General features: G+C 41.7%; 2 protein-coding genes across 5 annotated transcripts; one reads left to right on the top strand and one right to left on the bottom strand.

Moving 5' to 3' along the window:
• Nucleotides 1–487: 487 nt before the first annotated feature.
• Nucleotides 488–18,667, bottom strand: LOC111610085. Of its 3 annotated transcripts, XM_023342476.1 has the most exons (10): nt 16,718–16,796; nt 12,098–12,175; nt 11,769–12,024; nt 10,143–10,735; nt 4,773–10,018; nt 4,092–4,290; nt 2,073–2,305; nt 1,702–1,986; nt 1,528–1,634; nt 488–1,433 (listed from the first exon to the last, which is right to left on the bottom strand). In XM_023342476.1, exons 2-10 carry the CDS (start codon nt 12,164–12,166, stop codon nt 1,195–1,197), a joined length of 7,227 nt encoding a protein of 2,408 aa, XP_023198244.1. In that variant the 5' UTR covers nt 12,167–12,175; nt 16,718–16,796; the 3' UTR covers nt 488–1,194. The 3 variants fall into 3 exon arrangements, with proteins under 3 accessions (XP_023198244.1, XP_023198245.1, XP_023198246.1); XM_023342477.1 differs by lacking the exons at nt 11,769–12,024; nt 12,098–12,175 and adding an exon at nt 18,605–18,667 and having other exon boundaries at nt 16,718–16,834; XM_023342478.1 differs by lacking the exons at nt 11,769–12,024; nt 12,098–12,175 and having other exon boundaries at nt 16,718–16,854.
• Nucleotides 18,593–22,159, top strand: cystm1 (cysteine rich transmembrane module containing 1). 2 transcript variants are annotated; one of them, XR_002753491.1, is made up of 6 exons: nt 18,593–18,678; nt 19,527–19,655; nt 19,913–19,956; nt 20,879–20,993; nt 21,066–21,459; nt 21,850–22,159. XR_002753491.1 is itself a non-coding variant. In XM_014470432.2 (5 exons), the coding sequence occupies exons 2-5, from the start codon at nt 19,586–19,588 to the stop codon at nt 21,176–21,178; spliced, it is 342 nt and encodes a 113-aa protein (XP_014325918.1). In that variant the 5' UTR covers nt 18,593–18,678; nt 19,527–19,585; the 3' UTR covers nt 21,179–21,553. The 2 variants fall into 2 exon arrangements, 1 of the variants encoding a protein (XP_014325918.1); XM_014470432.2 differs by lacking the exon at nt 21,850–22,159 and having other exon boundaries at nt 21,066–21,553.
• The last annotated feature ends 1,094 nt before the right edge of the window (nt 22,160–23,253 follow it).

Raw genomic sequence — 23,253 nt, 5'->3', positions numbered from 1 at the left:
AGAACACAGAGAGACGGTTAAATTTCTTACAATTGAACTGAGAACTCTGCCCAGGGACATCTCCTTGTCTCTGTCTCCACACCAGTTCTGATGTCCCCTCTTTCTTCTCCTCCTTTAATTGTAATTTGAGAACCCTGTTTACATAGATTGGCAGCTGCTAATTAGGGGAGGGGCAAACAACAAACCCAGCTGCTAACACATTCATCTGTCATGAAACGGTGTGGTGAAGGTGGTGAGGCAAACGCTGTAGACCCAGGTTGAGATGATTGATGGTTGTTTTAATGATAAATAAAAGTCAAAACAGTCCAAAAACACAGGCAGCACGACTGAGCGGAAGCCAGGGCTCAACGCCGGTAGCAACTGATTTACGACTGGACACACGAAGGACTGAGCGCACATTAGACAAGGACCCGACAAAGACACAGACACACAGGTGACACTAAATACACAGGAGGTAATAGGGAAACAAGAAACACCTGGGAGTAATCAAGGGGAGAACAGGACAATGAAGAGACTCAAGGACACAGAAACTCGAAATAAATACACAGAAAAACACAGATCATGACATTATCTATCTTTTCTATACAGTGCAATGTCCTATATTTCTGCATGTGAAGTCTTGAGCGCAGTTTCCGTATCTCTGGGTCACAAACTTCCACCGTTAGCCTTTGGGTGTTTCCAGCTCTCTGGAAGTGGCTGGCGTCTCCTTCCACTTTGGCATGCTTATCTCCTCCTGCAGACATTAAAACTGCTTCCTCTTCCTTTATAAAACATTCTTATTCCCCTCTTATTTTTATGTTTCACATTCCTGTTTGTTCCTTGTTTTCTTCTTCGACTTTTGTTCCAGCTTTCAGATAGTTTTTCATTTATCATATTTATCTACTTATTCCTATATTTATTTATCTAGTTAGTTATTTAGTTAGTTTTTCAATTAGTCAACTATTTATTTGCCAATACATTATTTTCACAATCCTCCATTTCCTCATTTTCTTGGCTTATTCTTTAGTTTATTTTATTTTTAAAACGAATTTGTTTACAAAAAGTATTTAAAACGAACATATATTAAAATGCCTCTCCTCACTTACTGCTATATTTACAAATTTTAGAACAATTCAGACCAATTCGTTACACATAGGCTGGACTCTAGGAATTGGTTTCGTATATATAAGTGTTAATAGTTAGATGAATGTACATCTAAAGGCGTTTCTGGTGTTGAGCAAACGGCTTCAGCACTTCCAGCAGTTCATGATATTCTGCTGAATTCCTGGAGTAAAGCTGGGACTTTGTCCACTGACGAAGATCATCCTTAGAGCTCTGGTCGATGACTCCCATCTCACAGTATTTATCCAACAGCAGTCTGTCTCCAATGCCGTGATACGTCCTGATGGCTTTGGTGGACATGACATCAGGTCTTTTGTTTTGCTGATAAATTCCTGCACAGAGAGCAAACATTAGCCGACTGGTTGAAACAGCCTGTTTTTCTGCAGGCTAGTTGCAGCAGCAGCTGAATCAGTCTCTGTTATGCACCTGCATCTCTCCGGAGAGACTCCGACATCTCTGGATTGGCCGCTATTAAGGACATCTTCATTGCTTTATGAGCATCACCAGAAACCAGAACTTCAGCGAGCTTCTCCCTGCAGCAAACAGAGCAAGTGACATCAGCAAAGGGCTGAAATCAGCCAGGAAGTGATGCATTCTCACCTGATTCTGTGAGACCCCTTGCTGTTTCCGGTGGTCAGCGCCTGCTTGTGATGTTCGGTGAGAACCTCTCTGCAGAGCCCTCGCTTTCCGGTTTTATCAATCATGGCGTAAAGCTCAGGCTGCTTTGTTTTCAGCCTGTCCCTCAGGGCTTCGTTCTCTGGTTTCTGCAGCATCTCATGAGCTTTCTGGAAGGCGTTGATAGGTGGGATGTGGTCTGCATTCACAGGACAGCTCCGGTTGTTGTTATCGGCGTTGGGTCTGTTTGTCCTCCGCAGGCCCTTGATGCTTCACAAACCAAACATCAAGTAGAGATGACTGTGTGTTGCAGAGTGACGGCTGCGATTTTAAATCGTTGGACAGAATGAACTCACTCATCAAACCTTCCAACCAGACCCAGGTCGTAAGTTTTTATCAGATTGGCCTCAAGCTCCTGGACATCCTGCATGTCTGTTGTGTTTAGTTTGTCCTGGAAGTTTTTTTTGATGACTTGCTGCGTCTTCCTGCCTCCTCCACTGATGATGTACTTATTCAGGTATCTGTGGGTTTCTTCATATCCTCTCTGCAGGTTGACGGCTGCTGCGAACTTGCCTGTGTCCTGAAGCAGCTGAACCATGACACGTCACAAACATTTCATCATGTCTACTTTTCCTTACGTCAGAGCTACATTCAGTTTGTTTTTTCTGACAACAAGATGCTGAATTAAGCAGATATTTTAAATTACAATGGAGATATAAATATAAACTCAGCAGCTGAGATCCACCAACAACATTTATCAGTACTTTGTTTTATTCCTCTTATTCCACCACCAATCGCCAAATATTCACCCGGTTGGTGAAACCGGGATAAACATCCACTGTGATGCTGATGAAAATCAGCTGTATCTGTCCATAAATCCTGATTAATCCAGTCCATTAGTTAGAGTTTATGTCTGGAAAACATAAACATCTGGATGACTCCATCTTTCTGTTTTAAGTCCTGATAAGACAGAAGATGTCGACTTTGGATTCTTTGAACTGAGTCTCTGATTGGCTGCCACAGCTGAGCTACCAATAACTTGATGTTCTCTTTTTCATAGACAATCAATTTCACCCAGTTTTCTGTGGTTAACTCTTACAGTTCAGAGTCATTTTAAGTTTAAACTGGTTTCCCTGGGAGCTGGAAAAGCTCTGGATAGAAGCAGCGCTGTGCTGTGGATTTATCAGAACAATTTCATTCAGTACAAAATTCTGGTAGTCAGTGCTCGGGGACTCTAGTATTTCAAAACAAGCTGTTTGATTCACAATTTATCTCAGGAGAGGACACAATGTATTAAATATGATTTGTTGTCTGGAGATGTACCAATGGTACAGCAGGGATCTATATTAGATCCACTTCTGTTCATAATTTATATAAATGAATTGGGACAAAATGTGTCTGATTTGTATTTTTGTGCAGATGACGATTATTTATTGCACTGGATCCACTCCTACTCCGGTCTTTGAACTATTACAGAAAGGTTTTGCTGCTATCCAACACTCTTTATTACATTTAAAACTTGTTCTTAAAACAAATACAACTAAACTGGTTAATTTTTCCCAGAGGAAATTAAATCAAATGTGGAAAATCTAGTAGAAAGGTTAAAATCAAAGTTGGGTTTTATTTTTTTAAATAGGTTGTTTGTAATACAGAGATAAAAACTATCTTGTCATTGCAGTTTGCTTGTCTGTGTTGGACTATAGAGATGTTTTGACTGTCAACCTCTGCTCTCTGAGGTTCTTTACAAACCGCAGAATCCCAACAGACTCTGTGATTCATCCTCACAGGTGGGATGTTCAGTCTGGTCCTGCTCCGTTTTTACCTATAAGAATTACCTGGGCTCCTGCCAGCCTATCTGCACTGAGAAACGTTGACTCTCCTGGTTTGGCCACTTTTTTATGCACCATTTGCTCAGACTGAATTGGCGGAGAAGACTTTTTTTTCTGTTCTCTGATCCTGTAACTTGCTGCAGAAAACTTTGAAATTAACTGATGTTATCTCACTGTGCATTTGCCTCCAAAGTAAAAGTTTTAAAACCATGCGCCGGGTTTTCATAGCTTGTTGTTTTCTTTAAACTGTTACTTGTTAGTGTTTTATTTATTGACGCCTCTTGGCCAGGACTCTCTCCAAAAATAAGTTTTTAACCTCAGTGTGATTTTATTCGGATAAAGTGAAGCTAAATAAAAACTCAGAAAGGCTTTAAAAACAGACTGAGGTGAGAGGAGCAGGAGGCTGTGAGTTTCTGCCAGAGTGACTGGAAGTCTTTATGTTTGGTATTTCTCAAAACGTTTAAATGATTTCTACATAAAAATACTTTAGTTTCATTATCAGCACACTTTGTGTTTTGTTAATGTTTTGAATGACATGATACTCACCAGATCCTTCATTTCATTTCGAAGCTGCACTGCCCTCTGTTTGTGGTCAACGGTACTGCAGCTGGTGGCCTGGACCACAGCATGATAGAAGCAGTTCATATCTGCAGAGTTCACGGGAATCACAGCGCCGTCTGGCTTCACAATGTCGAAATGTCCGCTGTAGGGCCTCGTTTCACCAGCAAGCCGTTCTGCAAACGTCCTGAAAATTACAAACAGAAATACCAAAACACTTTTATACAGATGGAACACCATCTAACAGAGCAAACCAGAAGACCCTCAAGGTCATCTGAGGTTTTTAAGACCTAATTTAAGACGTGGTAGGCAATTCATGATTTTATGAAAATATCCTGATACATTAAACCAAAGATTTCTGCACAGGAAGTGACTCAATGTAGTCAACTTGTCTTCCTTAGATAAAGATCTTTTTACCAATTTGAATAGAAATGTAACTATCTTGCTTAGCGCATTTAATTGAATTGGAATGGATGTATTTGACTTGAAATGATTGAATTTAATGGATTATTTCTGTATATAAACTGAATGTTTTTTTTTTATAATGTGTATTTGGAGGACGCTTGCTGTGAATAAGGTTATATGAAAATGAATTGATGAATACTTCTTAACTCTAACACAATAAAACACATCAATGTCATCAATATGAGATTCTCAATCGTTACTCACTGTTTTTGTGTTTCTGGGTCTTTGCTCAGTTGGAGGACGATATCACCTGCAGAACTGTCCTTTCCTGGAAAGTAATCCTCAGAAAGCTTCTTCCTATCTTTGTCCACAACTATAACTCTGATGCCTTTGCCTTGGAGAGCGTCACTTTGAGTGAGGACATGGATGTCCAAAGCTGAAGCAGGACGATCAACATCACAAACCTCCTCTATGTAACAATGAAGGTCCTGTTTGCCCTCCTCTGATAGAGATTCACATGGTCTGCGGATGGCCTCCTTCATTTGGTGTTTATACAGCTGGTTGTCAAAAAAACTTTGAGTATTAGCCCTGCCCAGTAGGTTCCCAACAGCACTACTAGCAGCGCTGTTTATGCGAGTCATGCAGGTTCTGGTGATGATGGAGGTCATGTGTCTTGAACAAGCTTCAACAAATGACTCTGAAACACTTGTAGCTATAATGTGGAGAAGGTCTTTTTTAAGCCTTTTCACATCAGCTAATGAGTGCCTTCCATCCTTGTCATACTTTTCCTGCGGCAGCTGATCCAGGCTTTTCAACAACCCAGGCACAAAGGTTTTATGAATGACGTCTTCTGTGGGAAATGAATTCAAGATTTCTACACAGAGTTTGATATACTGAGCTGACTCCAAAATCTTCATCAACACTTTCATCTCTTTCTGTTTCTCCATGTGCCGTGCCACAGAACCACAGACCTCTGACAGGGTATCAAGAACTTTAGCAACCTGGGTGCAGTCCATCATCAGGTCAGGGATTATGTCTCGCGTCATCGTGTCCACTGATAGACGGATTTCATTCTCACAACTCATGTCTATTGTGAAGTTGGTGAAGTTTTGCTCCATGGCCGTCTTTGGTACTGTTGAACAAATGAAGTTTGTGAGAGCAGAATCCAGGCGGCTATTAGATTTTATCATCTTAAAGACTTTATCCCTGAAGGCCTCATTCAGAATCCTTTCAAACACAGCTGGAAGTGCATTGCTGACAGTGTAGCTCAGCACAGCTACACATCCCTGCTTTGCCAGTTCTTGAACAGCATATTTCCCTGCATGTTTACAGCACTCTTTTACTGTGAGGACGGAGCTACATTTAGCCCCAGCAACCAGACCTTTGGCACCACTTCGTACAGCCCTTACAGCTCCCTTGAGTTTGCTCAGTCCACCAAAGACCAGAGACACCCCAATGCTAATGGCTTTGGAGATTGCCCACTCCGCCCAGTCAAAGCTTCCTTGTATCATTCCCTTTATGCCGTGAATCATGTCAGAAACCCCTTCACTGATGAGTCCAAGCCCAAACTGGCTGGCGCTTCCATAGGACAGAGCACAAACAAGGACACCTGCTATCACTTGGACAACTCCTAGACAAAAACAAAGAAAGGCATCGATGGAAAACTCTGGCTTCTTTTTAACCTCAAACACGATGCAGAGACCAAACTCATGAAGCACCATTAGTTCATTCGTGGTGATGGGGTCTTTGTCTTTGGAAAGGCTGTAAACACTGGAGTCTTCTAAGATAGCCTCTCCTTTGCTATTCTCAATGTGCTGGAGGGCTTTCAGGGCATTTTCAATGTATCCTTTCCAACATTTGAAGACACTCATTCTGGCTTTCATTTGGTTCTGCAGGTTGCTGTCTTTGTGGTGGGGTAAAAAGTCATGAGCCACAGCGAAATTACAAAACATCATGATGTTTGTTGACTCTGACAGGTACACATTCACAGCAGTCTTTGCTTTTTCTAATAACTGCTTTGCTTCCTCTTTGTAGCCGCTCCTTTGCAGGTTGACTGTGATGTACGCCTGGTTATAAAGTGCCACAGCACAGTAGAAAGGATCGCACTGCACAGCACTCTGCCAGTACAGCAATGCTCCAAAGTCGCTTTCCTTTTTGTTGCTGCGGTGTATGTCAGTTCTGCTTTTTGCCAGTTTAATGTAGTCATAGAAATTGTTGCTCCTCCCCTTTAAGATTTGATCTGCAGTCTTCTTCAACTCCTTCATAAGGTTTTCTTTCAGGAGGTGGCTATCATCATGCCTGCTGAAGTGCTCTTCATGGAGGATGAGCCACAAGGCCCATGATTCTTTCAAAGCATTGATCGCAGTCTCATAATCAAACTTTTGACGATGGCTCCTAAAACACTCAGGAAGATCTTTTGATTTCAGCTTTTTGATATCCCTTCTCTCCTCTTCTGTGTAGTGCTTGTCAAAGTCACAGAGAAACTCACAAAATGTGGAGAACAGACTTTCCTTCAGTTCAATTTGAAGCAGCTCATTTTTCTCCATACCATCCAAACGTCTGACTTCATACTCCTCTCTGAGTTTTCTCATGGTTTCCACTGAGTGGCCTTGGTATGCTGGTGCTAGAAGATCCCGGTTAAGTATCATCTGTGCCATTCCTGGGTTTCCTTTGCGGGCAGTGCGTCCACACACCTGTCTCTCTACACGGTGACTTCCAGGGAAGTATGTGAGAAGCACAAAGAGACCTCCACACTCATTGACTTCTTGGTGAACATTTATGTCTGTTCCTCTGCCTCCAAGGTTTGTAGCTATGATGATGTGTCCCTTCCTGAAAGTCTCCTTTTCAATGTTGTGCTTTTCACTGATTGTGTACATGCTGATCTCAGCAGCGTGTCTTTTTTGAACCTGTATTTTACTTTTCAGCTCCTTGGCAGTCTTGACATCCTCACAGATAATTAAAACAACCTGCCCCCTGTCTGCAGCTCTCCATGTGGTCTCGCAGATGACCTGGATCCACTCAGTTTTTCCTCCAGAAACCTGAACTGCTGGCAGTTCTACAAGCTTTTTATGACGGTGAGCTGGAATGATGTAACTGGCTGCTTTGTACTGCCGTTTTAGAAATGCTTTCTCTGCTTCGCCCCCTAATGTCCCAGAGACTCCAAAAATCCCTTTGCCTGTCAGGTACTTTTTAAAGAAGTGGACATTTGACATGTAGTTTGTGACGTTAGATAATTGTGAAATTGCCAGTTGGTGTTTCATCTCCAAAAACTGTTGCAGGCCCTCACCCCAGCGCTTGTTTTTCTCTAGTACCCCACTGGCCTGGAAGTCTACAGGAATTATGGCATCGTAGTGATGAGAGTGCTCACTACAGAAACCAGGCCTGTCAACCTCTGGTGTCTTTTCAATCATGTACTCTCTGTCTAGCGCCATCTGAATGGCTCTCAAGGCATTCTCTGCAAAAATGGGCAACTGGTTCTCAACATACTCTTTTAAGAAAGATGGAATCACAATATATCCCTGAGTTTCCTCCACTGACTTCAACGAGCACTCACCAGAAAATCTTATTTTGGATTTCAGTTTTTCAAGAGTTGATTCAATGAGTGATTTCTCAGACATGATTTCACAGGCACATCCATTCTGCAGAAGAAGTATCTTCACATCAGGGTCTGCGGGAGAATCGTCTTTACCGTAGCGTTTGGCTTTATTGTTTACTAGTGAGTAACAGTCCACCACCACGCCATCAAGCACTTCTGTCTCAAGTTTCCTGAACAGCTCATGCTGCTGCTGATGTCCCAACTTGGCCATGATGGTTCCAATGACTTGCAATGTGGGATCTTCAGAGCTGCCTTTCTCTGTCTGAGTTTGACTCATTGCTTCATTTACTTTATTGAGATCCTGCTGAGAATAAAGGCCCAGCTCCACACCCAGCAACAGTATGTCATCTTCTGAAAAGTCTGATTCTGAGCCAACCACAGCTTGCTTGGCAACCTTGTGACAGTACTGGATCCTAGTTCCCCATTGGATCTCGCCTGTTTCAAATATTTCTATCGGACGGCAGGAAGACATCAAGGCCCAGATGCTTGCTAGGACTTGTTCCAGGTGTCTCAGCCCACTGGCTTGATGTGACAAGAAGGTTACCTGGACTCCACTGTCCAACGTCATGTAATCCACTTCATCCACAATAACACAGTCAAACTTTCTCTGTCCTCGAGTTGTTTTCTTCTCAAACTCTTGCCTCAGTATGTCTGCAGCAAAAGTACAAACAGTGCCATAAACTACTTGCATAGAATAAGCTTCTTCAAGCAGCTTGTCATGGTCTTCAAAGGAACTTTTAGTTTGGTGTTGTGGAGGAACAGTTGATGAGGTCACACCAAACATTGTATAGAGTTTTTTCCACTCCTCTTGATCACGAATGGCAAGCAAAGGGGAGCTGGTCACAACATCCACCGCAGTACCTCGTATCGCCTGGATGGTGGCAAACATGGCTAAGATGCAGGTCTTACCCTCACCGGTTCCGATTTCCAAGAGGCATCCTCGTTTGTCCTGGGACTGCTGTAGCAGCAGTAGCAGTAATGATGCAAGCTGAGTCAGTCTGGGAAAGTATCCCTGAACGCTCTTTCCACTGGAGGTGATGAAGGCTGTGCATGTCTTCACAGCTATGGACATGACAATGAGGATGCTCTTTAACATGTCAGTGTTAGGGTTGGAAAAATCTATTGAAACTATCCACCTTTTACAGTCTTCAATCACGTCTGACTCTAGGTCCACTCCTTTACATCTGGGCAACACGGCCTCAACGTATTGAAGAGTGTCTTCCAGTTGTGACAGGAGATCTTCTGGATAGTTATTTTCCTTCATTTCACTAAGGATAGTCTCATGATCTTTGTCCTCCTCACATGACATACAATCTTGAATATATCCTATGGGATTCTTGTGATTCAGTGCAGTGACAGCCATTATGCAGCTTAACCTATAGGTGCATACCCAGTGAAGGATGTTTGAGACTTTTTCCTGATCCATGCCCAACGTTCGTCCAATGAACAGCTTGATTTCTTTTGGAGTCCAGATGTTGTTGAAAAGTATTTGACTGAGGATTTCCTTGCCTTGTTTTGGCAACTTTGAAGTAATTTCAAGAATATTTACTAAAACCCGTCTGGCTAGAGTTGGATTAGAAATCTGCAGCTGATCTTCCAAACTGAGAAAGAATATGTTTTTTTTGTCTTGTCCTGTTCTGTGCTCAAGCTGAAAATCAGGCTCACCCTCCAGAGTAACCTTGACCACAGCCTCCAGAACACTGAAGCGCTCGGTCAGGGACAGGTCCACGTATCCAGTGGCCTGATCCAAAGCCCACTGTGACCAGATGGGGATGTTCTGTTGTTCTAGGTAATTTAACATCAGCACATTTTGGAGAAACTTCATTCTGTCTTCAAGGTTCATCTTTGACTTTTCTTTCTCTTTGATTTGGTAGCTTGACAGAAGTTCTTCAAATCGTTGCTGCACATCTCCGAACTGCATAAAAGATAAATTCAGCACATTAGCATCAAGTCTAAACATTCATATGGTCAACTATTGCCAGAGTCTAACTTGCTTTTTCATATTTAATGTGGTAAACCCAGAAGATCTCAAACCTTACCTCATCTCTCTCTATGTAAGCTGTATGATCGTCCAGCAGCTGGTACAGCACTTCAGTCTTTTGCTGCTGGTGTTCTTGAGCTTTGGCTTGTTCCTGCTCTTGAAGTCTTTCCTGAGCTTTTCTGATCTTTCTCTTGGAGGCTTTGTTCTCCCAGTCAATTTGCTCTTGGATTCTCCTGGCTTGCTCCATCTCTGCCAGGCGTCTTTTCTCCTCTTCTTGCCTTTTTCTCTGCAGTTCTTTTTGTCGTTTCTTCCATTGTTCCCATTCTTGTAGTTCACGTTCTTGCCTTTCCTGTTCTTGCCTTTCAAGTTCCCGTCTTGCCTGTTCTTGTCGTTCCCTTTCTCGTCGTTCACGTTCTCGTTGTTCCCATTCTCGTCGTTCACGTTCTTGCCTTTCTTGTTCTCGTCTTACACGTTCTCGACGTTCCCATTCTCGGCGTTCCTGTTCTTGTCTCCTCTTTGTCTCCTCTTGGATCTTTCTTTCTCGTTCCAGCTCTGCCTGGCGCCTCTGCTCCTCTTCTTCCCTCTGACGTTTCTCTTCTTGTTGCCGTCTTTTGCGTTCTTCTCTTTCCCGTTTCTCTTCTTCGATTCTTGCTAAAAGAAAATTCAAGAATGTTCTTGTGAATTTTATCACCTTTTTTGGTTTAATCAAAGCTAACTGAGCATGTTCTGGGTTAGTACTTCTTTATACGGTTTTAAAAAGTTAACTTTATTTTAACTGAGTTTTGGCACAAAATAAGTCAGTAATACTATTAAAAGTCTCAGGCAGAGGGTCCTAATATTTTATGTTTTATTCTCTTAGCCTTAAAAATTCAGATTATTTTCTACCCCATAAAGTAGATTAATAACAATCCTTAACAAGGTTGAAGTTGAAAAATATGGGTTGCTGTTTTGAAAATTTACCCAGTCAATAATTAACAGCAGTAATTTGGGATTATGTAACCTAATTAGAAATCGGGGGTTCATTTTAAAAGTCATATTTCTGCCATGTTATTCATTTTTTTTGTTATTCGTTTACTTATTCTCGTCAGAACTAGAAACTAAATAATTATTTGGGGAACTAAATTTTTATTTAGTAAGCTAAGTACTTAGCCAAATAAATATTTAGTTTGCAAGCGTCTAAACAATCCACTAAAGAAGTAGAGGCAACTATGGTGGATGAAGGTCATGGATGGATGGATGGATGGATGGATGGATGGATGGATGGATGGATGGATGGATGGATGGATGGATGGATGGATGGATGGATGGATGATGGATGGATGGATGGATGGATTAAAAGACATTAATAAAGAATGACCACTGATCTAAACACAACATCTAAAAAGATGTTCACTCATTATGTTCTCAATCCAACATTCAGCAGTGATCAATGTTCTCTCTTGGTTTCCAGCTGAGTTGTCTCCTAACCAAATCATTTCACGCATAAAGTCAAACAATTGAAGCTGAGTTCATCTAGGTGTGTAGAAATCATTCAGCATTAACTGTTCGGTATCGGCCCATAATCTGAACTAACTGGAACTTCCCTGTATCGCTCAGTAGAAACAGATTCTCTGTGAACAGCAGACCACGCCAGTCCAGGAAGTAAAGCGTTAATGTGCAGCCTGAATGTTTCTGTAAGACTTACCATAGTTGGGACAGCGGTCAACCACTTCATCAGAACTGTTGACCAGCTCAAAGTGTTCTCGATCATCGCTCTCTGTTACAGTGAAATCATCAATGCGATTGTCAGATTGAAGGTCCCATTTGGAGTGGTTTCCATAGCTAAGGTAGACGCCTCTGTCCAAAACAGCATCAAACAATCGGAATGGATATTTTAACAACGAAAATCCTAAAGGCCATTCTCCTGTTTTTGTATCATGTGGCTTCAGTTTTGTCCCACTCTGTGGGGACGAGGAGAAAAAATCAGTCGGGGAAGGTTCATCTACTGGTTCATATCTCGGTTTGGACTCTTACCTGGTCTTTATCATAAGAGTGGTACCAGGTGTAAGGGGTCTTATTGGTTACTGTAATGGTGATTACCATTTCTCAGCTCTGTAAGGACAAAGAATCAATTATCTACAGGAAACAATAAATTCAAGTGTTCCTCTTGACAAACTTCAGCAGTTTATTAACCCGATTGAAGGCCCTTCAATGACTACAGTTCAGATATGTTCGAACACGCCGTCTCTCAGGGACATCCTGTGTTTTCCACAGAGGTTCTGGGAATCTGGACTGTTGTTTGGTCCATCAGCACAAACAGGAGCCAGAAACTCCAACGCCAACAACGCTGCAGCCGTACAGCTCATCAGGAAATCTCCAACACCAACAGCTCATCTGGGGCCTCGTCAGGATCTCAGTGGCCAACTGATGCCACCCTACCTGGGCAAGTCCGACCTCCGGTAGTGTGGCGCCCATTGACAATGTAATGGAAAATTTATTGTGACTTTCGTTTGTAGGCCTAATGACTAATTTCCATTGTGAGCACAAAGTGCTCTGCTTGTGGTGAAGCCTGGGTGTGGTCAGGACTTTCACTTCCTGATAAGTTAGTTTGTGATGAAAGCTGTAAGAGCTGAGCAGCACCTCCTCAGATCTACACCAGTTACCTGGATCCAGTCTATAAAGAACATTCTGCTCATTTGATCGCTTTTTACCTTCAAATAAAATCACAAAGACATTGCTGCCCAAGTTGATAGGTGTTCAACATAGAGACCATAAACTACTGTATACATGATGCATGGTTGTCATATAACAATATGACAACCGGGTGTTAGGAATGATTTTGGCTTCATATTATAATTTTATAAATATCAGATGGAAAACGGACTCTGGGTTGTTCCTGGTTAAGGTGATTCTACAAAGTGTTGGGTCAGCTGTTGGTTTCTCCAAGTTTTGTTTTTCCATTAAATTTCAAAGTCAAAGTAAAATATTTCCACTGTTCCTTAAGTGCAGATGATTAGGTGGCGCTGCTGCTACGGGTTCATACTGGCCAAAGTCCCAAGAGATGAATAAAGTAATCCTCAAGAATTTTCCTTGTGTTTCTGTGACATTTTATTTACACAAAATGGAAACATTTGTCACCAGAAAACCAGGAACAAGTTAGCAAAGCAGAGAAAAGAGAGAAAACACCAATTCATGAGCAAATTGTACTTCTTTTTTTTTTTTTTCCAAAATGTATTTTATTGAATCTTCTGTTTTAGGACACAACAAACTTACAAACAACAAACTTACCATTGTAAACATGTATTTATACACACTTACATTCACTCACGCACCCACCGTTCAAACCTGCATTTGTTTAGTTCCAAAAATATAGAAAACCCTTTAGATTAAGACAGAGAAAAATAACAAGACAACATATAAGTAGAAACTGTAGTAAAACCATCCACTTAAGACATCCATTAATAAGCTCCATATTCAGTACCTATAAAGAAACTTCCTCATGCTTTAAACTGCAGTTTTGGAGGTTTTAACATGATAAACTTTGTGCTCAGCTTGTTTACAGAGTAAATCTAATCTCTACAGAAGGTTTGGGAGAGGGAAGATCATCAGTGCAGCTGATGATCACACGCTGCACTGTTACTCACTCAGTAAGTTGAAAGTTTAATGTAAACAACATCAACCCAGAGAGGGAACGTCCCGGCAGAGCACAGATCCAGAACATGCAGTTGTCCTCCAAAACTGCAGGTGGCAGCGGTGGCCTATGCGTACACAGCATATGTTTATAAGTACAAACATATTTTTGATTCAAGAAAATATTTTTCTATCTTCAGCGAATAATTTGTAAAATGCAGCTGTTGGCTCAGTTGTTGATCTTTCATCTATCTTGACTAAACTGAGGTTCCTTTGGGCCACTTTGGGCCCAGTCAAAGTTCTAGTTACTCCTGGATTAACAACATCTGATCCAAAGGTCTAGAGGAAGATTTCCCCTCCAGGATCTCTCTGACACCCCCACTTATTGCTCAAGGTCAGTTTAACAAATGTCTTCCTGTCAGAGGTTTGCTCCACCTTCTAGAGTGTTTATTTCCCCGCTGAAGGAGGAAAGCAGGAGATAAACAGGATGTGCAACAATCAGAGATGGAGAACAAAGTGTATATTTATTTTATTCAGATATTTATTGCAAGCTGAGTAGCTCTTGAATTTCTAAAAAACGGAGCTGTATTTCCCTCAGCCCACTGGCTGCAATGTTGGCACCTTGAGATGCCATGAGACCTAAATCCTGAACATCTTGTTAAGTTGCACAAAATTCTAGACCAAACTTCAGCTTTAAAAGAGAACAAACACAGCTTTAATTAACATTTGCAAATGGAGAAAACATACAAATAAACATTGTTACTAAATTTTTCCTTCACAATCTTGACATGGAGTGCATCCCGGTTTTCCATGTCTGGCATATAACCATTCATTTAGCTTTTAAACTGGTTACATTGGTCCTGTGTCCAGACAGAAGGATAATCAGCATCATGACCTGTTTGTTCTGAAGATCCTGCAGCTTCCATGTCATCTTCCTGACATGGCGCCTCCTCACCCTGACTCTCATACTGAGGAACCACAGAGCTCTGTTAAGTTAAAAGCACATCTTCTTAAGTTGGGATATTTTTCCTCCAACAGGTTCCATTTCAAACCAGATGTTGAGCTGGATTTTATTTCAACGTCATTTGTGAATGTTAGAGCCTCATTTTCAACAGTGGAGCTATAAAGGTTGAAAAAGGTTATTATTTTGTAGAAAGTCTTATCAACATCCATATTTCCACTAAATAAGAGGCAAAAAAATAGTTTGATAAAAGAAAAGCCTCTCAGACTCTGATCTCAAAGCAAGATGCCCAAACTATTTTTTTAAAAAAATATTAAACAATTAATTTAATTTCACATCAGTTTGTCGTTTATTGAACGTTCAGAAACTACAGCGGCTGTAATGCGCCACAGCAAAGGAAAACAAAGGTAAAATAACCCGAATAGGTGATCAACTCAAAACCACTCCTACCTTTTTATTCTCTCTCTGTCATTTAAGCACACCCGTTGTCGTGACAACCGCCTCCGCAAGCAGAGATTACGTTAAAAACATAACATTCGGTCCGTTACGATATCAGGTTTTCAGGCTTGATATTTATTTTGCGATTATTAATAAGATCTCCCTGAACACAGCGATGGTCGATTAGCTAATTTGAACTTTGGTAATGGAACCGAAACGCACAGAATTGCGCAACACCTTGTTAAAACAATAATTATTGAGATTATTATTTTTGTTGGGTCATTGATTTGAACACGTTTTGTTGATTTTTTTTCTTCTTCTTTGTTGTTGTTCTTTAATAAAGTTAAAAATGTTTTGCTGAGCGAATCAGAGGAGGACGTGCTGGTCTCAGTCTGTCACCTCATGCTGAGATCAAACCTTCTGCGATCGACGTATTGATCCTCCCTGCTCTAGCAAAGCACGAACAGTTCAGAAACAATATAAAATGGGGAAAAAAAGCTATTTATTAACTGGTTAAATCGTGTTTTAGATTGTTCTTGAAAAACTAATCAGTCACTGCTGATTAGTGGGTCCACTCACGGCTGCACATGCACCCATTGATTTTTCACAGCAGACAGCCGCTCCCCTCTCTTGCAGGCTGATTTAGCGGCGGTACCCAGTACCCGACCTTACCCGCCTACTTTCACCCCTGGCTAAAAGTTAAAACCAGCCGTCCAAGAAATCCCTCCAGTTAAAAAGTATTTGGTAAGAAAATGCTGCCCAAAGAGTACGGATCAAAACTTCAGACTGTTCACATTGTGGTATTTTAGACTGAAATAAAAAATTACACAAATAACAAAAAAGATTAAATTCAGTGAGAAGAAACACTTTAACATTTTGTTTTTCAGGTGATGTATATATAACAGAGTGAGGAAGTTCTAGTTAAGATAGTTCTAGCATTCAGAGAACAGATAGAAGTCATGTGATTCTTTATTTATTCTTCTTTAACAATCATCATGGTGGATGTCTGGCTGAACGCTTCACTTTCATTTCAAACAGCAGTTAAGAAAGTGATGCTGTGAATTTTATCTGAAATTTATTAACAACAGAATCATTTCTATGATAAATGGAAACGGCCAAAGAGCCTAAAAAAAAGTTAAAGATGGAGCAGCAGACTAGATCAGAACCGGCAGGCTGGATCAGAACCAGAGAGGTTTACAGGAAAGCTGGTTCTGTTCGGCTGGTTTCCAGGAAGTTGCCGGGTCAAAGTTCTGCCTGGTCGACAGGCTGAAGGGAACCGGCGCTGACTCAAAGTGAAACTCAGGTTTTATTTCACTGAGGATAAATTTAGATGCAGTTTGTTCTGGTTCTGCACAGACCTGAACCGGGTCACATGACACAACAAACAGAAACTGCTTCAGTGTTTCTAATCCCACCCAACACTGTGACCTCTGACCTCTGGTTATCACGTCACCAGACAGGTTACAGTTGATTGTTATATTTAGTTCAACATTACAACACCAACAACCAACAGCTGCAGCTTCAGCTGTCTGATCAGCTAAGTGTTTCTGGTCTCTATCTGCTGTTGTCTGAGGAAACTGGAAGTTTCTAAATCCTGAAGATAATCTGAACCGAACGTGACTTACTGTGCTGGATGCTACAGACAGAGTCCTGCTGTGTGTCCCTCAGTCCGTCCCTCTGTCCATCCCAGCTGTCTCCTGCTGTGGGACGTCCCCTCATGGTCCGCTGCTTTATAGAAGTATCTGCAGAGGACCAATCACAGAACAGCATAGAGTTCACATCAGAGGTTACAGAGAGTTTATCAGGGAACTCCCAGTGGGAGTGTGTGTGTGGGTGTGTGTGTGTGTATGTCCGTGTGCATGTGTGTGTGGGGGGGGGTGGGGGGGTGTGAGCAGCTGCAGCATGAACTCAAGTTGTTCTGTCTGCAGATAACGACTCATGGCTGAGTCAGACTTTAGCTCCACCTGCTGGTCGACACAAGAACTCCAATTTATAAAGTAAATAATGGACTGAATGACTGGGTTTATCAAAGTGGGGGCCGTGGCCCCCTGGAGGGCCTCTTGGAGTTGGTGGGGGAGCCTCAGAAAGTTGGAAGGAAGATGGGGGGAAAAACTGCAAAAAAAATTTAAAAATCACATTTTTAATTTTTTTATTATAAAATCTGATCTATTTTCTTGATCATGATGAAATGAGTAAAAGTAGTAGAAATGCTGCCGTGCTGATTGGCTGAGCCAGCAGCTTCCTGGAAGCAGCAGAGGCAGCATTCTGTTTCCTGGAAACCACGTGGTTCTGGTTCTGATCCACCTTTAACCGTTTCCTGCCACAGTGGAGGACAAGAGACACGTCTAAGGTCCAGCCATGTCCTCCTGAACCGACAGACAGAAAAACCTTTCCTCCTCTGCTGCCTCTCACTTCACTGGAATAATAAACATTTAGAAAAATGCCTCAGTTTTTTTATAACCAGCATCTGACTTAAAATCCACAGTTTTTAATCTGTGCAGTAAGAACCACGATTACACACAACATGATCCACCATTATTCAGAGAACTGCGCCTGTCTGAACATTTCTCTGAATAACTGGTGAACAGTTATTTCACCTGCCTGAAATAACTGGCAGGTGATTTCAGGTAGGCAAAACAATCTATTGAAATATTTTTGCCATTTTCTTCTGACTAGCTCTCTGCTCCTTTAGCTGAATCAAAATGGAAAAACCAAACTGGACGAATCTTTTACCTGATGCTGCTCTTACACCTGAATCAGCAGCACAAAATCTGATTAAGAGTCACTAATTTTATCTCAGCTAAGCTTCAGTTCCAGAGTGTAAATTAACTTCCTGTCTGTCCTGATGAAATGTTAGTTAGCTTGTGGGTGTGTCTTTAGTGGCGGCCATCTTCGGTCCCAAAGATAAAGAGGAGGCCCGCCTGAAATGCAGCTCAGGGATAAAAGCTGCAGTTTGATTGGTTGAAGCTTAAAGTAATTAAAAGAATAATAATAAAAAAACTTGTAATGTGTGGATTTGCATACAGCAAATGTTTGCCTGATACTTTATTAGCAATTAATAATTGTTAATGTTTATATTATGTGTGTTTGTTTTCTTTTTCTCCACTCTGGAAGGCTGAGGTGATTGGCTGATTTAAATTGAAGAGACGGAGTTTAACCAATGGACTGCTGGATGGGAGAGATTATAGAGATATTTATGAAGAGGCAGATGGATGGGATATTATCTGCAGGCCAGGATGAACCTGAAGATTGTTTTCCTTTGTAGAGTCAACAGGAAGGTTTGATTTGACTTCTTATTTCTGCAGCAACAGAGTTTAAAAAAACAGATTTATGATCCATAAACAAACGACAAACTGGACTTTCTTCACAAGAGGAGAAAAAAAATGAGGAAAAGTGAAAAAGCAGCTAAGACAAGAAAAACAAAGAGGAGGAGGAGGAGGAGGAGGAGGAGGAGGAGGAGGAGGAGGAGGAGGAGGAGGAGGAGGAGGAGGAGGAGGGTCCTTGGGCCTCACCCTGTCCTCGTGTCTCTGACCGTCTCCTCAGTCGGTCAGCATCTGGTCAGGACAGCAGAGCCGTTCCTCTTCAGGTAAGTCCAGTTTTATTCAGACTTCATGGAGACGTTAGATATAAGAGACATTAGAAACATTTAAAACGGTAGAGACATCAGAGACATGAGAGACATCAGAGACATGAGAGACATCAGCGCTGCGTGTTTCTCTGTCCTCTTGTGAAGACGGAGCAGCAGCAGGACAGATGGACGGTTCCTGTCCACCAATCACAGCCAGATCACCTGGATGACATCATCAGTACCTGCTGTAGTAACTAGCAGCTGTTCAACACGCTAGTTAGGTATCAGGGTGGTTCTGATGGGTCGGGTCGGGTCTCGGGCTGGTTCTGGTAGTTGCTATGGTAACATGCTGCCGGTCCAGCTCTCCCAGCAGCAGCTGACTGGTTTAACTGGAACAAGCTGCTCCTGTGTGGGACAGGCGGCTGTTTGTGTCCGTGTGGCGGTTGCCATGGCAACTTGTTAATTAGATGATTGCTGGTATGGAGGCAGCTGACTGCACTGTGTGTCTGCTGGGGGACACAGACACGTCCAAATGTCTCTGCAGGGACAAACGTTTACTTACTGCCTGGCGAAAGGTCAGAGGTCAGACTGACTGTTTTGGAGGGACGTCCGTCGTCATGGCGATGTTAATGAGGTTATTACACATGAATCTGCAGCAGACACATCAGATTTATGTCCTGGAGCGTCTCAGGCATTCACAGAGACGGAAATAATGTCTCAGATTTAAAATGAATCTAATCGTTTATCTTAAATGATTAGATTCATTCAATTAAAATATTAAATCTGAAAAAAAGACATTTTAATCAAAATATTTAATATAAAATATTTCATCTGACGCTAAAAACATGTTTCTGCTTTCTGCATAGATCCATCCATCCATCCATCATCCATCCATCATCCATCCATCCATCATCCATCCATCATCATGAGTGATCATCCTCCTCCGTATCGTCCGTTCTTCCCTGACGATTCGTCTCCCTCCATGTTTCCTCCAGGTCTGTTTCTGTTTTCATCACAAAGCCAGAAATAATTTAGTAAAATTTTAACTTTAGTGAATTGTTATTTACTTCTTATTGCATAGACGCCACAACCTCTGTAATTATTGTAATTTCTCATCCTAAACAAATGATAAATTAGTTTAGATTTATCACATCAATACTCTGACTTTATTTAGCTGTCATCTTTATGAGACAATGTCATTGATCTTCCTGCTTCAGTTTTTATAAAATGTGTTGTTTTTTTTCTCTCTCAGCTTTTTACTCACCGCCCACTGCCTTCCCCGGCTCCGCCTATCAGGTACCCAGAATGCACCGCGGCAGCTTCCTGTCAGACGTCATGTGACTGAATTCACCTGCTGCTGATGTGACAATGAGTTCAGAATAAACTACAGAAAATGTATTCATTATATCACGGAGTTTAACAAGAAAACAGAAAGTTAATAACCAGCTGTTTTATCATAGTTAATCCAAACATAATAAAATAAAATAAAACTATAAAGTCCAGTTTAAAGATAATCCAGCTCAGTCCCAGCCTGGCGGCTGCATGAAGCCCAAAACGTTTTAATATCTGAGGAGATCAGCTGATTTCATTTTACAGAAATACTCATAAGATTTAATGTAACGTTTATTATCCAAGAAAAAATTCATACAGCAGAAAATTCATACTACAAACAGCAGAACAGGATGATAACAAAAACCTGAACAGCAGGGGGCGCCATTCAGGCCAGGCTGAGTTGGGTGGTTCTTTATTAATCCAGAGGAAATTATAAAATAATCTGTTGCTCTCATACATGAACATCCATAAAAACTAGATTAAAACATTAGAAACAAAATAAAATTATAAAAACTACAACAAAGACAACAGAAGGAAACAATATGTTGTGTAGGCGTGTGTGTGTGTGTGTGTGTGTGCGTGTGTGCGTGTGTGTGTGTGTGTGTGTGTGTGTGTGTGTGTGTGTGTGTGTGTGTGTGTGTGTGTGTGTGTGTGTGTGTGTGTGTGTGTGTTCAGCACTTTCTCTTCCTGTGAAGCGCTTTGAGACGTTTTATCCATAAAAGTCGCTTCGAAAATAAAAATTACTGACTGGTTCAGTTCTGATCCGGATCTGGACCAGAACAGAATTGAAGCAGATTATTGGGTTAAATTAGGAGATTAAAGTTTCACATCTGAATTTCCAACAACCCCCCCCCCCCCCCTCCTCCCCTCTCCTCCCCTCTCCCAGACTTTCCCTCAGACCATCGTCCAACCAGGACCCTCTGCACAGCAGGGGGCCTCGGTGATGTCACCTGGTTACTATGGCAACAAACACCAGGCCTCCCATCCGGCGAAGCCCACAGGTAACCTCCTCACCTGCAGACCGTAGTCTGATTGGCCACAGACTAACGGTAGACTGATGATGTCATCAACAGTTCTGCTGATGGATCCTCGGACCAATCAGCAGCCGGGCGGTATCGGGTCGTACCTGGCCGCGTGTTCTGCTGCTCTGTGCTGCTGCTGCCTGTATGACCTGCTGCACCGCTGACCATCATCACCTTCATCATCATCCTCAGCAGTGACCATGTGACCGTCCGGTCTGCTGACACCAGGAATGTCCGACATGTTTGGGTTTAAAACGACGTTATTGTCATTAAAGGTTCAGAGGAAAATCCTGCTGTCTGATTGGACAGCGAGCAGAAACAAACATGGAGGATGATGACATCATCTGAAAGCGTTTTCTAACCACTCTCTGCTGGTGTCTCTTTGATGATTGACTATTGATCTTATATCAGATTGGTCACAGCTGATCTATAAAGTGATTGATAGGTAACTGTTTGTATTGTAACATTTTAACAGTTTTTCCTCTATTTTCTCTTTTTTTTTCTAAAGAAAACATGTTTCCTCTCATGCAGCTGCAGTTTTGTTTATTATTATTAGTAGTATTATTATTAATAATTTTTTTCCCCTAATTGACCATTTAAAGCCTCTCAGCTGGTTCAGTTCCAGTTTATTGTGCCAAACATCTCAGCAACACAGCAGGTTAAAGTGTTTTACATGATAAAAACACGAGACAATAAACTATTTGATTAAGAACATAGAATGAACAAGCAGCCAGTACAACATTTTATCAAGTACCATCATAAAACCACCAATCATTTCTTTCACCTTCATTATTCCCTGTCAGTATTGAAGTCACAGCCTGCTGTTTCTCTCCAGCAGAGCATCGAGTCCTGCAGCATCACTCCCCCTGGATCAGCAGAGGGCGACAGTGGAGAGGAAAACTTCCTCTGGCTCAGTACCAGTGGTCACCTGCCAGTAGAAGCTATGATGTACAGGATAGTGACAGTCCTCGGCTGCAGATCTAAGCAGATTGATTGTTTACTTTCCTAGAACTACTCAATGCCCCAATGATACACCCCTTCTTATAGGAACAAACATCCCATATTTGGGATAGGGGTGTTCCTATAAGAAGTATACAATGAAATAAAAAGATTTTCATCCATCCATTTTCTAACACCCTTGTCCCTAGTGGGATCAGGAGGTGCTGGTGTCTTTCTCCAGCTAGCGTTCCGGGTGAGAGGCGGGGTCACCTGGACAGGTCGCCAGTCTGTCGCAGGGCAACACAGAGACAGACAGGACACACAACCGTGCACACACACACACACACCTAGGGAGAATTTAGAGAGACCAGTTAACCTAAGAGTCATGTTTTTGGACTGTGGGAGGAAGCCGGAGTACCCGGAGTAGAAAGACCCCGGGCCGGGAATCGAACCCTGGACCTTCTTGCTGCAAGGCAACAGTGCTACCACTGTAACAAGATTTTATGTAACTGAAACACTAGTTGCCTTTGTTCACAAATGAGATCCAGAATAACCTGTAGGAAGGAATATCCTCTATCAGAGTTAGATCATGATTGGAGTGCTCTTTTCTGCCATCCAGGGCCAGAGTGCTTATTGTAGCCATGAATTTACGAAATATTAAACACAACTGTTGTTGAAGCATTTTTACTGTCCCAAGAAAATAACCAAAACTTTAGAATCTCCTTTGAGACTAAAAACATGAGAACTGAACCATCTAAATTGATTCTCCAGAAGACTTCATTCTATGATCTTTGGCTGTTTGAGTTTGGTTTCATTTGTGCTTGTGTCTGTACCACCTCCTTTTTATTTTGTTCTTTGGGTGTCATATTCACCCATTTCTTATTTTTGCTAGTAAAAAAAAAAAGGTTTGTTTTTTGTATCTGTTACTTTATTACATTCTATTCTTTGTGCGTTTAGTTTCCTGAGATCAATGTTGTTTTTTTCCCTTGATTTCTATTTCTGACTCTTGGTTCTATTTATTACTAATAATTATTCTGCCTTCCCTCCGTTTTCTGTCCAGATTTTCCTCCAGCTGTTCCTCATTCTGTTGTTTGCGTTCACTTGGTTTCATGCATTATTCGCATCTCCACAGCATTAAAACTGTTTGGCATGTTTGTCTCACTGATGGATTCTTCCATTTTGCTGCTCCTGTTGGTCTGGATCTTTTATGGTTTCCTCAGATATTTTAATCTTATTATTTCACTTATAAATTTATCTGTCCTACGGCATTTGGTTTCCCCTCTAAAAACCTCCAGCCATA

The sequence above is a fragment of the Xiphophorus maculatus genome, chromosome 11, assembly GCF_002775205.1.
Source record: "Xiphophorus maculatus strain JP 163 A chromosome 11, X_maculatus-5.0-male, whole genome shotgun sequence".
Taxonomy (NCBI): domain Eukaryota; kingdom Metazoa; phylum Chordata; class Actinopteri; order Cyprinodontiformes; family Poeciliidae; genus Xiphophorus; species Xiphophorus maculatus.
Note: the sequence above shows the minus strand (reverse complement) of the source record. Positions and strands in the feature narration are given on the sequence as shown.

Coding starts and splice junctions, on each gene's coding strand:
- LOC111610085 (XM_023342476.1), bottom strand. CDS start 12,166: ATGGTAATCACCATTACAGTAACCAATAAGACCCCTTACACCTGGTAC. Junction 1,635..1,701: donor AAGGGGTCTCACAGAATCAG/GTGAGAATGCAT, acceptor TGTTTGCTGCAG/GGAGAAGCTCGCTGAAGTTC. Junction 1,434..1,527: donor GTCTCTCCGGAGAGATGCAG/GTGCATAACAGA, acceptor CTCTCTGTGCAG/GAATTTATCAGCAAAACAAA.
- cystm1 (XM_014470432.2), top strand. CDS start 19,586: ATGAGTGATCATCCTCCTCCGTATCGTCCGTTCTTCCCTGACGATTCG. Junction 19,656..19,912: donor TCCCTCCATGTTTCCTCCAG/GTCTGTTTCTGT, acceptor TTTCTCTCTCAG/CTTTTTACTCACCGCCCACT. Junction 20,994..21,065: donor CCATCCGGCGAAGCCCACAG/GTAACCTCCTCA, acceptor TGTCATCAACAG/TTCTGCTGATGGATCCTCGG.